General features: G+C 34.7%; 1 protein-coding gene across 1 annotated transcript in view; it reads right to left on the reverse strand.

The window, feature by feature from the left end:
• Positions 1–20,197, reverse strand: part of relch (RAB11 binding and LisH domain, coiled-coil and HEAT repeat containing) — a 51,292-nt gene that overhangs the window by 26,788 nt on the left and 4,307 nt on the right. Inside the window, 9 exon segments of the mRNA XM_073863732.1 lie at positions 1,761–1,836; positions 3,574–3,876; positions 7,322–7,416; positions 7,502–7,690; positions 7,766–7,879; positions 9,241–9,261; positions 9,263–9,297; positions 9,444–9,515; positions 17,581–17,670. Of these exon segments, the coding sequence (XP_073719833.1) occupies positions 1,761–1,836; positions 3,574–3,876; positions 7,322–7,416; positions 7,502–7,690; positions 7,766–7,879; positions 9,241–9,261; positions 9,263–9,297; positions 9,444–9,515; positions 17,581–17,670 (995 nt within the window).

The raw sequence follows: 20,197 nt of genomic DNA on the forward strand, positions 1-20,197 counted from the left end.
ATTTACAATTGATGGGGAGTCGTTCAAGTAACAGTGCACCATTAAAAGGAAAGCACCACAGTTTTTCAATATTTTACTATGTTTTTACCTCAACTTAGACAAATTAATACATACCTATCTTTTTTCAACGACTGCACTTCATTTTTGCACATCGCATCGTGAATGTGTTAGCATTTCGCCTAGCCCCATTTATTCCTTAGGATCCAAACAGGGATAAATTTAGAAGCCACCAAACTCTTCCATGTTTTCCCTTTTTTAAAGACTTCAACCTCTGGCCTAGTAAGATCATCACTCCTGTGAATTCCCCCCTCGCTCAAATTTCTCTCAAAATTACTGCGCCCGAGGTTGAAGTGAAGCAAATCAAGTGCTCTTCTGCCATACAATATAGTTCTCATTTTTTATCCACTTAAAAAATCGCCACGTTTTATTTTGTGCCCCCATACTTACTCGTGTAACTACTCATGTAACAGTCTTTAAATAGAGAAAACATGGAAGTGTTTGGTGGCTTCTAAATTCATCCCTGTTTGGATCCCAAGGAATGAATGGGGTTAGGCTAAATGCTAACACATTCAATATGCGCTGTACAAAGATTGAGTGCACGCATTGAAAAAGATAGGTAGATATTAATTTGTCTAAGTTGAGGTAAGAACATAGTAAAATATTGAAAAACTGTGGTGTTTTCCTTTGGAAAGGTTTGACAAACAGACATTATTTTTTTCATATGGTGAACTGTTAACCATGTGACCGGATTGAGTCAGCAAATTCAAATGGAGAACCAGCTCAGTCTGAATGGTGATTGAATTATTCAGAGCAGTTTTATGAATTATATCAACTGATTCATTGAAATGATCCAATTCACAAATTGTTAGATTGGAGATGACAACAATTTTATAGGATAAAGACCTTAAATATGTGACCCTGTACCAGAAAACAAGTCATAAGTAGGCACAGGTATATTTGTAGCAATAGCCAACAATACATTGTATGGGTCAAAATTATATATTTTTTTGTGACAAATAAAGATATAAAGATTTTTTGTTCCATGAAGAAGATATTTTGTAAATTTCATACCACAAATACATTTAAAAATGCATTTATCATTAGCTTATTAACTTTAAAAGCAATTGCTTTAAAATTTAGATTTTTTGCACCCTCAGATTCCAGATTTTGAAATAGTGGTATTTTGTCCATAGATCGTCCTATCCTAACAAACCATATATCAATGGAAAGCTTATTTATTCAGATTTCATATGATGTATAAATATTTTTTGTGGTCCAGGGTCAAATATGACCCTGTTATTTTTACTGTTGTTTTGTGTCATTTTTGGAATTTGAAAGCATCTTTCCTCAATAGGCTTTATGCCCAGCTGCACCACCTCCCGAACTTCAGCCAGCTCCTTGTTTCCTGTCTGCCATTATTGGACAAACTGATTAATCCAGGTGTGCCTGACCTCAGTAGTCACAACAACAATAATCAGACTGACCTGGATTGGTCAGTTTGTCCGGTGGTGGCGGACGGGAAACGGGGAGCTGGCTGAAGTTCAGGAGGTGGTGCAGCTGAGCATAAAGCCTATTAAATGAAAATATATGATAAAGAGTAAAACATTTGTATGTCACAGAAGGAAGTCACAAAAAAATTGAAACAACATTAAGATGAGAAAATAACTTTTTTATATATTTTTTTTATTAATTATTTCTTTAAAAGCCATTACAGACTCCCTCCACGTGCTTGTTTGTGTACGCAACCCGATCACACTCACCTCTGAGCCCAGCCTACTGTCAGCAGACATTCGACAGAAGGACAAAAGAGCTTGGTGGAAGGCCGGAGACAGTTTTCTGCATGAGCAAACAAAACATGATTTAACAAGCCAAGCCTCCTCCACCTCCGGTTACTGTACAACTGCACATATTAGCCATACTTTCCACACTACAAGACAAAACTTTGATATTTGAAGAATAAAAACAAGCAAAGGATAATTTGTCTGAATCAGCCTCATGAGTTAAAATCTATTCAGAGCAGATGTGTAAAATGATGATGAGTGGAATATAAGGTGCCAGTCAGCATTGCTGTGAGGTGTGTTGGTGCAGAATGATGTTGTGCTTAATGCAGTGCTGCCACCTAGTGGCCAAAATAGCTCTGTCTATAACACAGTGTACTACATTTACAATTATGCATTTGGTAGACACTTTTATCTTAAGCGATTCAATCTAAAAATGAGTTTTATTAGTATGTGTATTCAATGGGATCACGCAATGCTCTACCAATTGAGCAACATGGACTACATAAAGCCTAAGTGGGTGATTCTCGCGAAATTAGACTTATGAGGTGTCATGAAATATTAAAAAAAGTAAATGCAAAGTAAGGGTATCAAAAATAAGAAGCATACAGTTACAAACATATCTTCATGTACTATTTTGCACATGATTTCAAATGACATCATACAAACCAATTTTGTTGTTATTTCCACATTTAAGGGGAAAGTTTTCATTACCGCAATGTGTCCATAACTGGATTTTGGTTCTTTGACATGGAAATATTTATAATTAAAAAATCTAAAAAATAAAAAGCTTCAGTGCATGGTATACTATAAACATTTACAGTAAAGAAACATGTGGTGTTTAGTGATCATTGGTAAATGTAGAGACAATAATAAGGAATATAAATGTGTCCAAGAACAATTTTCTCATCCTCCGCAACAATTTTCAATCATTGTTTAAGCCCTCAATGACCTAACATTTAAATAAAAAGTTGTTGGAAGGGACATAATTGACTGTGACACTCAAGATGGCTACCAGGTAAGTAGTTCTTATTTTTTCTCTCCAGATAAAAGTTGAAATTTAGTTTGTTGTAGTACCTTAACAACTTTTTAGTTCTCATTACAGAAATATGAGTTTGTACATGCATATATTTAATGTAATATCATGTTGTGGTAATTATAATTTTTTATAATGATAATCTAAAAAATGTAAATAATTCTATAGGAAATATTTTTTAAATCCTCTAAAAATAATGGTTATAGTAAGTTCAGACCTTAATCTCATATGTGCAAAAAAAGGACACCTTTTTAAGTCTGGATTTCGTGAGAATAACCCAAGCACTATTGAAAATCCAAGAATGATCAGCCAAATAATCTTGAGGTGTGCTATAATTTTCCATCAGATGTTTATTGGACACGTCACTTCTAGTGGACCTGGGTCAGTATGCAACCATGCACAACATCCTTAGCAACACCCTAGTAACCCCCAAAAAGTCTTACATAAAAAATGGGTTGTTTTGAACCCATGGTTGGGTAAAATACAGACAAACCCAAACACTTGGTCCCCAAAAGATAAAAATTAGGTTAAAAAAGACATAAAAATTAGGTTGTTTTTAACCCATGGTTGTGTAAAATACAGACAAACCCAACCAATTGGTTTAAATTAACCTATGATGGTTAGTTGGGTCAAATATGCATATTAATTTAAACCAGCGGCTGGGTTTGCGTCCTTCACTTTGGAGGTGTGTGCATCCCATCAGTCCATCACTACATGAGTCATTATTGTGTCCGACGACTAAAAGAGTTCAAGTCTCACCTGTTGGGTTGATCAAACAGCACTGAGCCTTTGACTTGTGGACTCTTAGGCTTGAGTTTGTTGTGAGGTTGTGTAGTAGGAGTTGTGCCATCAGTACAGTCAGTAGAGGTTGTTGTGGAAGTTGAGGTCTTTGTAGTGTTGGAGTCTGGGGTGTCATCTGTCTCTGTGACACCCCGTATGTCCAAATACTGTCCATTGTCTAAAGGAGTCTTATCACATGGAGGGTCTTTTCCACACTGAGCTGAGTTTATTATTACGGATGAGGGTTCTGATGAGACGTTCCTTTGAAGAGCCTGGATATCACTGCACATCCACACACAAATCAAACTATTTAATATTTGACCCGGTCTGTGAAATTCAAGTTAAAGACTTATAATCTAATTATGAGATTGGGAGCATCAAAGTTTGATTTTAACTCATTCCCCACCAGCCATTTTTATTTTAAAAGTTTCCGACAGCATTTTTTTGTGATTTTCAGAAAAGTTTCACAAAATGCCTTCCAGGAAAATTTTCTTCTAAGAAATATATAAACAACATACAAATATATTAAATGAAACAAAAGACCCTCTGCTTTCAAACAAACAAATAAATATACAAAATGGGGAAAAAAAACGTTTCGTCGCATCTATATTTTTTTCTCTGCTTATAAACTCTTAAATATTGGTATTTAAAAAAATACTTTTTTTAGCAAAATGCTAAAATAATTGCATATTTGTGAAGGAATATTGTTAGGGATCAGATTCAGAACAGAACAATTATCAAAACATACACAGAGTTTAAAATGAGTAAATAACGTTTTGTCTTATGATTTTCCATAAATTGGGTAATTGCACATCTAGTGGATAATTGCGGTATTGCAGGAACACTTTTTTCATGCAAATGTTTTCTCTTAATTGACAAGATAAATAGTCAATGGCGGGGAAAGAGTTAATCATTCATTTTAATCTTTGACATGACCTAAGTCAATATTAAAGATATCAAGGTTATACTTTGACAGAATGTTATTACATTATGTAAGATGAGTTAAGGTGGAAACAGTAAATAGCACGGAGATGATCTAACAAAAATCCCATAAAACACTGCAAAAAACAATGGGTGTTGGCTTTTGATATGGGGTATTGACAGTTCATTGCCATTACAGCTATAATCTCTAATGTGTACATAGAAAACCATCCTGCAACCTTTAAGCTGTATAACATTGAAATGAGAGTTATTGAAATATTAAAATAGCTCATGTTTCTTAATTTATGTATGTCCTCCAATTTTGTACTTAGGAAATATTTATACTGCAAGTAGGGATGCACCGATAGGATTTTTTTGGGAGGGCAATACCAATTTAAACAGACAACTATGGGTCGATACCGATATTAAACACTTGTAGGGATGAGAAAAATTGCCGGTTTCACGGTTAACCACGATAAAATGTCCGGGCGGTTAGTATTATCGTTCAAAATTTAATTATCATTTCACCCGTGTTTGATTACCATGATTTTGAAAACTTGTGGTAAATCCTGTCCAGCCAGAATCAATTTGACGCAGGTGCGCACATGCAACATAGTTTTTTTTTTTGCACAAGGCGGCATTTAAGGGCTAATGTATTGTATTCATTCACGGTTAACTTTTTAGACAGATTTCTTTATTTATTTTTTTACCACAGAAATAATTTCAGGGACATGAAATATTAAATTGTGATTTTCAAAAATAATACTTGTTCAAATGTTTTCAGTGTGTGTATCAGTACTTTTTGAACTTTTCCATCTCATTTAAAAAACAAACAAACATGATAATATTGATAACCATGATAACTTTGGTTACTATTATCACAATATAAAATGTTCATACTGTCCCATCCCTAAACACTTGTATACAATGCTATACTATACAATGGGCCTAATATAATAGTTTATTTCTGCATCAAATAATTTTTAGTGAACATGGATTGGATCTATTTAACATTCAACTGACCAACATAATAAGAGAGGCACAAAGCAAGATAACATTTTGGCGATTTTTGGTCTCTTTCCGAGATTTTGAAAAAAGCCCAGACCACAGACATTTTCCCGAAATACTCTTACTCTGACCGCATGGCTCACATGACTAACTGGGTGATTCTCACGAAACCATTGAAACACCACAGCACTAATGATTTTAGCTTTAAAATGTGTAATATAGTAACATTAAAAAGCATCAGAATTAACACAATACTGTGTTCTACCTTGCACAATGTGTGATTTCAACATAAGATTTTATAATTGTACATTTTATCTCATTTTCTGCTGAAATTCTCATTACCGCAATGTGTCCGGCTGTGTTTGAACATGCGTTATGTTGTAATTTAATCAAATTAACACAAAAATATTAAGAAAAAAAATAAATTGATGTTTTGCTAGACTACTTTAGATGACAGAAAAATATTTACTGAATATTCATGTATAATAATAATGAAGAAAAATTAGGAAAATGAAGTGTCCATGCCTGATGTTCTCATCCTCCGCAACACTTTTTGAGAACAGTTTAAGCACACATACAGAATTTTAATAAAGTTTGATTTTGAGTGACCAAGCACATGGACCAGTTACTTCAAGATGGCTACCAGGTAAGATAATTTTTTACAGTTAATTTGAAATATTGTCTTGTCAGAATGCTTACACGACATTTTGATTATCATTACCGCAACAGATGCTTATTAAATGTTAATTTAATTAATAGAAGCATAATACTTTGATTTTAAATGCATGTGCAGAATCTCCAAATTATGTTCTTTCAGGTTTGTCATGTCATTTTGAAAATATGTCAGTGTTGATGTTTTCTGACTGTTGCGGTAATGAGATTTTTTAGGACGAATTTTTTAAATTATGTTACAAAAAGTGTTAAATGATAAGTAAAAGTTTTTAAATTAATGTTCCCATTTACTCCAGACTTTGTTTTTCAATGTCTGGTGGGAAAAAAAGTAAATTTAAGCAATTTTTACATTTTCATGCTTGACATTTTTAAAACCAAGTTTTCGTGAGAATCACCCAACTAGGTGATTTACTATTTTTTCCCCCAATCGTACGTCTGACAAACTATAATTTGTACAGATTTTACAGAAAAGTATTTACTTTTGATAATTATTTAAAAAAAAGAATGCTGGATTATGCAACAGACAGATACATCGGTGCATCACTAACTGCAAGCATTATGTGCTTTGATTTACCGTATGTTTGATGTTTGAACATCATTACTGACTGTATTAAATAATAATTAAAAACAAGCAATGCAAACGCATATTTCATAATCTAGAAAACAGATGCATAAAATGCACAGATAATGATGAATGACATGAAGAAAACTATTTAGGGCGCTCATCTCTCACTAAGAAGTGTAAATGCCATACGGAAAAATGTCAGAGAGCAAAAGGTTATAATAATGTGAGGCTGTTAAGCAGAACATTTTTTGAAGTTTGTTATTAGAGCTCTCAAAAGTGCAAGAATACCGCTCATTATTATCCTGTCACTACTACTTATCCGTAACCTAACCATAACTTTCTACTCCAACTTGCCAGGACTTCAGATAAATTAAGATCTTGCAATCTTTCAGCTGCACTCACATCTTGATATATTTCCACCAAGAAATATGCTTTACATAAACATCATCCAGCCGCGGTAGGACAGCAGTCATTAAATCTGACAGTAATCATAGGCTACTCAAACTATACTGTATCACGTGACAGGGTTCTGTTGTACAACCGCCATGTGGTGACTCTTACCTTTGGAGCTTCTTAATCTGTTCGGCCAGACTCTGTTTTTCACTGTTCAACAAATTGATCTGATATTCCAGCTCCTGAACAACTGTCTCTTGCTGCTATGGATGACACAAAAATATATTGCAATTTTTGATAAGTAGTCCAAATGGTAAATTATGAATATGTAAATGGACGTGTAAATACCTGAATGCTTTCAGTTTGCTGCACAGGTTCCTGTAAATAGCTGTCGTCAGGAAAATCGCTTGGATCAACACCGACGGCCACATCCACGGTATCCTTATGCAACGGCAGGCTGCCAGAGTTCCTGTAGAGCTGGAGCAAGTCTGACGGTTTGGGAATGTTAAGACCCACATCATCCCACAACTCAAAGTCCTGGAAAGGAGAAATTAATTAACTAAAACAGATGAGTGCAATGCAGATGGATAAAACTGATGAATTAAAGATTACCTGATCGTCGTTTTCATCAGAGAATGTGATGGACGTTAATTTGTATTCATTTTTTAATAAATATTCATTTACTAAAAAGTTTAAGGCTCGCTTTTCAAGAGAGCGGATTGGTTCCTGAAAAGAAACGTGTAGAATTATATTTAGTATGAAAAGTAAAAACAAGTAATATGTTGAATAAATTACCTAAGGAATAAATGATGACGGGCGGTTGAATAATTAAAAAATAATGCACAACGGAGTCAATGATTCCGCTTAAACCACGATTACTTCAGACTAGGGTTGCAAAGGGGCAAAAAGTTTCTGGAAACTTTCTATAGGAACCTAATCTGGGGAATTTTGGAAAATTCCAAATTGGAAACTTAACGGGAATTTACAAGAATTATTTGGCAATTGATGGAATTTTATATAAACTATATCATATACAAGCACAAATAAACATTTGGTTTGGTCATAACTAGACATGCATGCAAGGTAATACAAATAATACAAAAAAAGATGGAAAAAAGTTAAAAAAATTACCCCAAACTTTTGAACGGTAGTGTATATTGTTACAAGATTTTTTTAATAAATTGTTCTTTTTTTAATAAATCTCTTCTATTTTAACTTTTATTCATCAAAGAATCCTGATACTTGCAATCATCAAGCCTGGATTTATTTAAAGGTGCAGTGTGTAAATTTTAGCGGCATATAGTGGTAAGGTTGCGAATTGCAACTAACGGCTCAGTCCACTGCTCACCCCTCGCTTTTGAAACAGACAGAGAAGCTACGGTAGCCGCCACCGGACAAGCATGTCATCGTCGGAGACAACTTTGTAAAAAAATGTCCTTTAAGGGCTTCTGTAGAAAAATGGCGGCACAAAATGGCGACTTCCATGTAAGGGGATCCTCGGTGTATGTAGATAAAAAGGTCTCGTTCTAAGGTAATAGAAACATAACGGTTCATTATAAAAGGTCTTTATACACCCCTGATAATATAGTTTTGTATATTATTTTGCATTTCTGTCAAAAGATCCATCTAAAAATTACACACTGCACCTTTAATCAAAAATCCTTTAGAAATCATTCTAGTAAGCAGTGTGCATGTGACTAAGGAATGTGCAAAGTAGAAATTCAACTGAAATTGCATGAAATCTTGTTTTAAACAAAATACTGCTGCAAGATTTTTGTAACTACATTTAAATTCCCTGATATAGGTATTTCTGCATTAATTCCTAAATATTCCCATTCATTCCCATAAAAAGTTTCCAGCCATGAAAATTCCCCAGAATTTTTCAACCCTACCGCAGACATTACTCTGGTGGATATTTTAAGACTTTTGACAGGTCAGTTGTGCGTTTATTGAAAAATAACCCGTAGAAGATTTCTCCAACCAATCAAAATAAAGCATTTAATTAACAGCCCTGTGGTATAAATGTGGATTATATTTATTACATATTAACATATAAAACAATTAAAGCAAATTAAATGGAAGATAACCTGAATTTCAGGACTGGATTTTGTAGTTTTTCCTCTCTTGAGAGTGGATCTCACATTCTGATAAAAAGATAAACAGAGAAAAAAGAAAGAAAAAGTGTGAGATGGAATTTGACTGATGGCAGACATTATAAACTGCCTCTAGCAGTAAAAGTTCCTTTCATGTTAAGAAAGACTCAAGCGTGTAAAAGTTGAAAGTACGCCACCTGCAGCCTGTGTCAAGTTGGCACGCAGAGCCTGAATGGTCTCCTTGGCTTTTCGTAGTTCAAACTCCAGAACTGGACCAAGGAGAAGTGGATCACACACAAACAGGCATCCAACCAAGAGAAGGGAACAAAGAGATAAAACAATGGGGGGAAAACAAAAGGATGGCCATGAAAACCAAAATCAAAAAACGACAACTTTTGTAAGAAGCTGAGGCAGAACTAAAACAGGAACATGCACGCTATGGATCTAATGAACACATGCAGCAGAGGTTGCTGTACGAGCTGCCAGATAACGAAAAAATCACTTTTGACTTGTTTGATTGTTCAATTGTTTTAATTTTTGTAAAAAGTTACTAGCTGCTGTCTGACCAGGGATTTAGAGAAAAGCAAAGTCTGTTTGTTATGAAGATCATAAATCGATCAGCTCTTTCAAAATTGTTTATGTAATAAAAAAAAACAATTTAGAATAGTTTGGTTATTTGTTGTACCCTGTTTGATTGACATGTAAAATGGTGATGTTGTAATTGCAAAAATAATCATTTTCAAACCCTGAATACCACTTGACGGTCCCACTCCAAATTCATGTCATTGGTTTATTTATGCAGGTTGCTGTGTTGTGCTAATTTGGATCAGTAAATAAAATTATAGTTACACACTTCAGCTCTAAATTGAACTTGTTTTGCAAATACAAATGTTAAAAAATGCTTTACTAAAGAAAGCTCAAAAAATAAATAATCACAGCCCCTCCATCTTGTTCCCATATAAATGTAAATTGTAAAAAAAAAAAAATCGCTGTTTATATTTGATCTTCATTGTAATAACGAGCAGTTCAATCAGAAAGGCGTTTGCTAGTCTGTGCAAAACCCTGCAGCAATCCTGCTAATGCGGACCGGCTGAGCGAGTACAGTAACAGAGTGGTAAACAAACAGAAGCATGAAGAACACACAACACGTTGCATGACTGTGGACTGATGATCAGCAGGTTGGATTCCCTTGAGTTCTGATTCTTAATTGATTTTTGTGACATTATAGACACTTTCCATGAACACAGAAACAATTAAGTTTATCCATTAATTTTTAAGGCACAATTCATAATGCTTTTATTATTACGCAGTTCAAATAAACCATCAAAAAATGTATCTAGCATGAAAAGCATCTAATTTTCATCATAGGTTATTGTAAGAAAATACAAAAATTCTTTAATTAACGCAGAATATGCACATTCATGAATAACTAAGCAAAATAATCTCTATCAAAATGTATTTTTAACGGATGTTCATCCTGGGTTGTGTACTATTTTTGGAGCTTGTAAAAGCTAGTCATATATGCACAGGATCAGAGAACAAAAAATCTAAATGGAATATGAAGAGAAACACTAACGCATTTATGCTGTTGATCAACAGAGCACAGGATGCAAGTTTAACAAATGGAACAATGTACAAAAAATTATGTAAAAAAATAAAAGAAATAAAAGAAACAAAAAAGTGGCAAAGGTGCTTGCCTGGATGGTTTGTGGTCCAGCATTGGAAAGGGAAATACTGGCATAAAGACCCATCAGACATCCAGTAAACCCCAGGTCAGACAGCCAGGGCTGTACTCATTGCTGAAGGGGTCAAGATTTAGGACGAGGTGCCCAATATGGGATACAAAAGTGACGTTTCCCACAAAGCAAACTTATTCTGCTGCACGGTTCCTTAGGACTTCTACTTACCCACATATCACTATCAATAATCATACTCATAACACATATACAAAACCCATTTATTGAAGTTTCAGTACTTACTGGTAAAATCAATTACTATAGGTGTATATTTTTGTATGTTTATTATATTATATTGTATATAGTAGTTGCGCCAACTGCAGAATTTTCATTTATTGGAGCGGTAACACTTTTTAATAAGGCTGTATTTGTTAACATTAAGTTAATGCATTACTAATACATTTTTAAAATCAAGCATTGTAACAAGTACACAAATGCACCATAAACTAACCAGCCCAGTCTCACAAAATTTCGTTATATAGTCACGTAAATTTTTGATTATTTTTTTGTGATATCACAAATTTCCATGTTTTTTCGTGATCATATAAAGAATTCCTGTTTTCTTGTGATTATCACGTATTGGTAACTCAACTGTTTTGTTCTATTTTCTTACCATTGTCGCTTCGGTTAAGAGTTAGATTTACATGAAATGACATCCCTACCCATACCCAACTCTAACCCTAACGCCAGGCGACATATAAAAAAAATTGGAAAAAAATATATAAAGTGACATTCTAATGCAAGCACCAAATCTAACCCTAAACCGAAGCGACAATCGTTATAAAATAGGAAAAAGCAGTTGAGTTACCAATACATGATAATCACACAAAAACAGGAATTCGTTATACGATCACAAAAAAACGCGGAAATTCGTGATAATATCACGAAAAAAGAATCAAAACTGCATGTGACCATATCAGGAAACCTCGTGAGACTGGGTAGGAACTAACATGAATAACTGCATTAACATGAACTAACATTAACAAGAATTAATAATTGATGTTGAACAACTTTATTGTTCATTGTTTGTTCATGTTAGTTAATGCATTTACTAATGTTTATTAGTACAATCTTATTGTAAAGTGTTACATATGAGGCAAAACCAGACTAAAAAAGGCTGAAAGACTTATTACCCTTGTATTATATTTCAGACCTGGTATGAAGCAGCTCATACAAATGCATTTTTTATTGTAAAATCTCTGCATCATGTATGTTTTCAATACAAAAAAACCAAACTCTTATTCGATGCAAAACAGTCCCTTTAAGAAATATACATAAGAAGATTTCAGATGCAAAAGAGGCTAAACTCCACCTACATCAAAAATGAGATCATGATATTAACAGATTTGCTTATTTATAAGAAAACATGTCAAACGCACTAAGAGGGTTTTGCATCTGAGCTCTTCATATATTTCAGAAAAATGCATGTTTGGTAACTCTTTTGATGACTTATGTGTTCAACATGTAACAAAACAATTTGAATTCAACTCTGCTAGGTTTTGGTTACGAGAAGGTAGTACTGTGAATTTTTTATTACTAACAATAAACAACTACACTGTAAAAAGTGTTTCTGTGCCTTAGTAGATTTAAAAAAAATTAATTGAGTAAACTGTATTAAAAAAAATTTAATTCTTGTTTTTTTAATCAAAATATGAGTTAAAATAAAATAAAAATTGGAATAAATTGATTAATTCTAAATGAGCACATTATTGAGTAAATTCAACTTAATTTTATTATCTATAATCGATTTAAATTTGTAAGAAAGAAATTAACTTATTAATTTTGTGTTAAAACGACATGAATTATTTGAGTAAACACAACTAACTAGGCAGTGGACTTGCAGTTCCCAGCATGCTTTGCATGGGACTGCATTTGGAGAGTGAAATTTGAATTGAAACTTTTTTTGTTTTGTTTTTAACTAAAAAGAAAGACTTGTTAGTGTTTAATGTTCATTTATCTTTGATATTTGGAAGAGTTTCTGTTTCTTCTTTGAGTTTTGTAGTTACCATTGTTCAGAAGACTGGTGCTTGTGCATAGACTGCATACTGAAGTATGTCGCGCTTTACAGCTGCCCAAAACGAAACTGAGTGGGTGTGTTGTTTGAATAAACGTTTCTAGCCCTCATCTCACGGCATAAAAAACAACAACTAACCATAAATACGCTACCTGTACCAAGAAAAGAAGGTTTATCTAACTGAGTAATACTAGCACAATTAGTTAACTCAACTCAATTTTATTGCATTCATATTAAGTAATGTTAGTGTGTTCAATATACTTAAAAAAGGTTGAAAGTTGACTCAACCTAAAACTTCCCATGCAGTCACTTGCCTCACTTTTTATAAGTTAGATCTAGGTATTACTTTTTACAGTGTACATTTTGACCTGAAAAATAAATATTTGCCAGGATAAATTAGTCTGAAACCTGAAATCGACACAAGATAATGCAACAAATAGTCAAACTAGCCAAGGCAATTATTAAAACCGGGAAATGACAAAAGAGAAGAAACCTGACATGCAGAAATCCTTTAAGAAATCAGAGATTTTCATTCCCTGTTCAGCCCAATTACAAAGAAATGTTTCTGTGTTCATAACTGTTTGTTTACACTCCTGCTCATCTACAGAGACAAAGCTCATCTACAGTATGAAAACGCTCAGTGAACCATGTGTGAATTCACATCAGTCATGAATGCCAAGAATCGTGTGTCATATACGGTAACACAGACCCAATCCTCTCTCGTAAAAGACTTTGGATCTAAACCACTAATAGTTTCCAGAAAACAGTAAATAAAGCCAATTTCTTTTTATTTTGCCTGAAATATGGTCACATACTGTAAGTGCTGAATTGTGTTCTTGGAAATTCAATGGCTTGGCCAATAAAAAAACTTGTTTTTTGCCAGTTGTGGTCTAATTTTGCAATCAATGCTTAAAATTAGACCGAGTTAAGATTTGCAGTGTTGAAATGATTGACAAAAAGCTGGAATTCAAAACGGCTGCCATGTTCAAAACCGCATTACCAATCACTGTGGCTAAGAAAAATTCATTGATGAGCCAAAAGTTGTATCATAGTCATAGGGCCCTATTTTAACAATCTAAGCGCATGGTTAAAAGCGCACGGCACACAGTATAAAAAGTGTGTCCGAATACACTTTTGCTAATTTAACAATGGGAAAAATGGTTTGCACGCCTGGCGCACAGTCTAAAAGGGTTGTTTCTATTCTCGTAATGAGTAATGGGTGTGTTTTGGGCGTAACATGCATTAAACCAATGAGAGTCTCATCTCCCATCCCTTTTAAAAGCCAGTTGCGCTCGTGGCATGACGATTCCCTAATTAGATAGCGGAATTTGTAAACTTAAAAACTAAACAGAAGAAAGGACCACCAGTTTAAGATTGAGGTTAAAAAATTGCATTGTTTGTATTGAAATTGCTATATTTTGTATTAAACCTTTGCTTTCTTCTTAGCAGGCTTTTAATCGTAATTTTTTTCTCGTAATCGGTCCTCATTTATGTCCAAGAGACTCTTTAATTTTAATCATTGAATTTTTATATTTAAAAATCGTTTGTGTGGTGTCCATGTGTGTAATATGCAAACGCGCTGTTGTCCAATTTATAGGCGCATAATTTACTAACATGCTCTTTAAAGGAAAACACCACCGTTTTTCAATATTTTACTATTTTCTTACCTCACCTTAGACGAATTAATACATACCTATCTTTTTTCAATTCGTGCACTTAATCTTTGTACAGCGCTTTGTGAATGTGTTAGCATTTAGCCTAGCCCCATTCATTTCTTAGGATCCAAACAGGGATGAATTTAAAAGCCGCCAAACACTTCCACGTTTTCCCTATTTAAAGACTGTTACATGAGTAGTTACATGAGTAAGTATGGTAGCACAAAATAAAATGTGACAATTTTTTAAGCGGATAAAGATGAGAACTATGTTGTGTGGCGGAGAAGCACTGGGTTTGCAGCACTTCGACCTTAGCGTGCAGTAACATCATCACTGCTTACTACTCCCCCTCTCACTCAAACTTCTGTCAATATTACTGCACCTCAGGTTGAATTGCTGCAAACGAAGTGCTCTTCCGCCATACAATATAATTCACATTTTTTATCTGCTTAAAAAAATCTAAATGTTTTATTTTGAGCCACCATACTTACTCGTGTAACTACTCATGTCACAGGGAAAACATGGAAGTAGGGGTGGGCGGTATGAGCAAAAATTCATATCAAGGTATTTTTCACTCTTCAGCCGGTATAACGGTATTACGGTATGTTGCCATATGAGATAAAACATTTTGGAGTCACACTGTAGTAAACCTTATGTAAAATTACGGACAAAATTTGTATTTTTAACCTTATGTTACTAATAAGTGAGGGATTGGAGATAGACATGATTTTTTATGTTTTCCCATTTTTTCCTTTCAAAGCGCCATTGTGTGGATGGGTGGACACATCTTCTTATGCATATTGTCACTAATATGGGAAGTATAAAAATATGGAAATTAGTATGGTCATTTGCTGGTAGGCTATGTGCCTTATTACAATGTTTTACGCTACATCCAACAACTTAAAAGCTGTGTGCTGTGTATATCTTGTGTCTGTTTGATTTATAAATATACAAAGAACAAGATTTTCTTTTTTTTGTTAATATGAACATCTGATGGGAGATGCCATCTCACTTTAAATTATTATTAATCCCTGAACGCATTAATGAATGCAGTTTATTAATACAAGTTAGTTATATTAATAAATGTATTTATTGCATTTAATTGCATTTAATTTAATTAACCAGCAGATTCACATTGCCAAAAACACTCCACTCATACGTTTTTATGCGTAAATATGCACTATGTATTGTTTAATAGCCTCTCTAATTAATAAATCTGCATTAAGAAAACGAAATTTACCATTAAAGGCTGTTTTTAATGTGTTTGGTACGTTGCTTGCGTTATCTGCTAAAGCACTCTGAAAGCGCTCGTCATTTAACCGTAACTCCTCAACCATTTGCGCTATCAAAAAAAGGAATGGTTCCTAAAAGAAGATACTTTGCACTTTTTGGCAAATTATGGGTTATTACGGTAATTTCTTGCTTTCCGTCCTCGAGCGTGCAGGGCGCAGTAGAGAGAGCAGATCTGAGTAAAAAGGGAGTAACACCGTTAAACGACTTTGAAGCCGTGAGGTAAAAAAGCCTCCTAAATGTATAACACTGTTGACGCACTGTTAGTGTCTTGGAAATCGACAGCCCGACTGTGTAAGTTGATTTTAAATAAAGCAGTGTTGAGTTTGTTCGCTTCTGTGTCCTGTTATGTTTCAGAACCTGGTAATGCTTAGGTAAGCCACGGGCTTGTTTCTCGCCAAACTCGCTGTATACAGATCACAACACCTGAAATATAGGCTTTGGCAGGATTTGCATGCACTATTATGTGCATCCTCTTAAAAAAATGATGATTAAAAATGGATTGAAGTGCGATCGGAGCTTTTCGTTTTGTGTTTCTGTGGACAGCGCATCTCGGGAACGGAGGTATGACTTTTAAGACTTGGGTAAACTCCCGCGGGGTCTTAAAAAACATTCATAAAGTTAAATGTAAGTCCTAGGATGAAGATCTAGGCGTTTTAAGGCCATAGATATAACTTTCTGAAAATTAGTTTTTTGTAACACCCCGCGGGAACCCTGAGAAGTGCAAAAATAGAATTTAAAATATGTAACGCCGGTATCAACGGTTTTGCAAAATCCATATCATGGCGTGACACAATACCGGTAATTACTATCATACCGGTTTATTGCCCACCCCTACATGGAAGTGTTTGGTGGCTTCTAAATTCATCCCTGTTTGGATCCTAAGAAATTAATGGGGCTAGGCTAAAGGCTAACACATTCACGACACGGCGTACAAAGTTTAAGTGCACGCATTGAAAAAAGATAGATATGTATTATTTCATCTAAGTTGAGGTAAGAACATAGTAAAATATTGAAAAACTGTGGTGTTCTCCTTTAAATAACAAAAACAATATTGCGCCATTGACTTTAGACCAGGTTTTATTTGGTCAATGGCTTGGTCTATTTTAGTTGCCTCAAAATAGCAACGCCCCAACAATGCGCCCGAACACACCTTGTTTTCAAACCAGCATGCCCATGGGTGCACAAATGGGCACAAATGCATAATGATAACTGCCCCAAGCTCAAACTAGCAAAAAAACACTTGTCTGTGTGCATAATATTCACAACAAAAATATGTACCGTATATACAGTACAGTAGTAGCCAAAACTGTGAAAAAATAATTGGTCAACAAAATGGTCCCAAACTGTCACCGAGGTAGTACCCATTTAAAAAGGTCCTTATAGGTTCTGTTTAGGTACAGATATTTATACATCTGGTACCAATATGTGCCTCTGAGGTACTAATATGAACTCTTTAGGTGCAAAAATTTACTTTTTGAAGGTGTACCGCCCCAGTGACAGCTAGGGACCATATATATATATATATAAGCCTTTATAATAGAAACTTAGTAACGTATCTTCATTGAATATCATGCACAAATCCAAATTAAACTGTCGTCTCATGACTTTTGCTATAATTACACAGGATTTGTCTTACCTGCCACTCTTTCATCCGACTCCCTGTTGCCATCATCTGAATAACGTGCAAAATCCAAAGAGTCCAATGTACTGATGCTGCCAGCACGATCTGAAGACAAACATAAAACATAACAGATGGCAAATTCAATGTTTTGTGCCCAACTGAGGCTTGTTGATGCCTACCCACAACAAAACAAACATTTTATCAGAGAGAGCAGTAAACTACAATTTAAAGAAAAATGTGAAAAATGGCAGTCAGGTTACCCTAAATCAGGGGTCTCTAACCTTTTCATGAGCAAGGGCTACCACATAAAACAATCTGGAGGGCTACTTTTTGATATAGTCTACTTAAAACTTTTTGTTTTACTTGTTTATTTTATTGTATTTGACTTGTTTATATGTTTTAGTATTGTTTAAAATTTTAACATACGTAAACCAAGCCAAGCTAATATAAAAAAAATATGTAATGAATAAATAATACAGTTGAGACTATTAATAGAATGTGCTTTGGCGGGCACCTCACAGACTCTGTGCGGGCTACCTGGTGCCCGCAGGCACCACGTTGGTGACCCCTGCCCTAAATAGACAGTACATAGACCTAAACTTCCCAGATACACTGGCCATTTAAATGTCTGCATTAGTGAAGATTAAAAACTATTGCCAATGTCGAACCCTCCACATGGAACCTACATTTATGCATGTTAATGCTTGTAGTGTGTATGTATACTTGCTTAATAATATTATAAATGTAACAAACATTACAAACATTTTAAAAAGTTGTGCTCTCATAAAGCGAGCTTAAAGCGTGCATTTGTACTCTTTTTTTTTTTTACTCAAGTTGGCTAAATATTATATTGACTTTGGGATGTCACATGATGGCATAAAAGCTCATGCACTCTGTCTTGTGACTACAAAGCTGTCCACGTAGAGAAGGGACAATTTTGCATCAGTCAGGAAACTGAGACTCTTGTTTACATGTAAATATAAGAAATGTGGTTGACTTAATGTCAAACAATGATGACTGAATTTGCAGTGAATCTGCCCGTCAGTCTTGGACAGAAATGTATTGATGAGGGGAACGCTGATTCGTCTCTCTGGGTGTGACTTGAATCTCAATGCTGATATTCGACTTGAGAGAAGTGTGCTGAATAGACGCCTTGTCAGACTGGTTGACAGGGAGGGGCTGAAGGTTTTGCTGAAGGCAATATAGTATAAGCTGGGATGCTTTATCCAAGGAATGATGTTGTACTGAAGGACTCTTGTTAAGTGAGATGAAGAATGTGTGACCCGTGACAAAGCAAAAATTGTTTGTCTCTGTGTAATAGTTTATATAACCAAAACAATATCAGCAATGGTAACCCTAAATAGAATCGCCTAAAATAGGCATTTGGATAATAAGAAAAATGTATATTCATAACCTGATACTGATTTTGATAAATCATTGTTAGCACACAGTTTACGGTCCCCTTTGACTTCTACCATAGTATTTGTTTTTTCTTTTATAGAAGTCAGTGTGTACTACTAAGGACTTATCCAACAGGATGGATCAGCATATGTGAACACACATTACTTAAAGGTGCAGTGTGTAATTTTTAGAAGGATCTTTTGACAAAAATGCAAAATAATATACAAAACTATATTATCAGGGGTGTATAAAGACCTTTCATAATGAACCGTTATGTGTTTATTACCTTAGAACGAGACCTTTTTCTCTACATACACAGAGGGTCCTCTTACACAGATGTCACCATTTTGTGCCGCCATTTTTCTACAGAAGCCCTTAACGGACAAACTTTTTTTTACTAAGTCGTTTCCGACGATGCATGTTTGTCCGGTGGCGGCTACCGTAGCTTCTCTATGTGTTTCAAAAGCGAGGGGTGAGCCGTGGACTAAGCCGTTGACAACCTCACCACTGGATGCCACTAAAATTTACACACTGCACCTTTAACATCTTCATTTAGAATTTGACTGACTAACTTTTTGCATAAGCAATTCGGAAGTCATTGCTATAAGTGATTTAAATTAAGCATGTTACTATTATATACAATACTATTAACAATGTCTATTCCTAAAGTCAGATTGATAATACCACAAAAGTCTTAACAAAACCCATCACTATTTTTGTAGCTATTTTGGGAATTTGATGTACAGACATGACAAGCATGAAAACGACCCAGTATAGACGGATTCAGCAGTAACAACATAAACAAGTGATGTCCATGGTCAACACGTAACTTCCGGTAAACTCCGCTAAGAATTATTACAACAAAGTACTTTAAACGTAGGTTATTTATATAACAAGCAAAAAACAACAACACGTAGGTTACCTAGGAAACTAAAACATTTGTTATTTTCGACGAGGTATTTGTTCAAGAGTTCAGTTTAGCAAATAGTCAGACCATTAAAAAACTAAAACCGGAAGTAAAGGTCGGACCAGACGCGTATCGCGTCACCGCACGTGAGTCCGATGAAACGGTCTATAAGACATTCAATCCCAAATTAATATGCTGAAACAACCTGCAATTCGCTAAATAATGTAAACACTGTGGTGCTATCAAAACATCACATCTGTTTGTTTTAACACCATGACCAGCCCTACACAGCGACACACTTTAGGCTCAAACAATCCCATAAGC

The sequence above is a fragment of the Misgurnus anguillicaudatus genome, chromosome 25, assembly GCF_027580225.2.
Source record: "Misgurnus anguillicaudatus chromosome 25, ASM2758022v2, whole genome shotgun sequence".
NCBI lineage: Eukaryota > Metazoa > Chordata > Actinopteri > Cypriniformes > Cobitidae > Misgurnus > Misgurnus anguillicaudatus.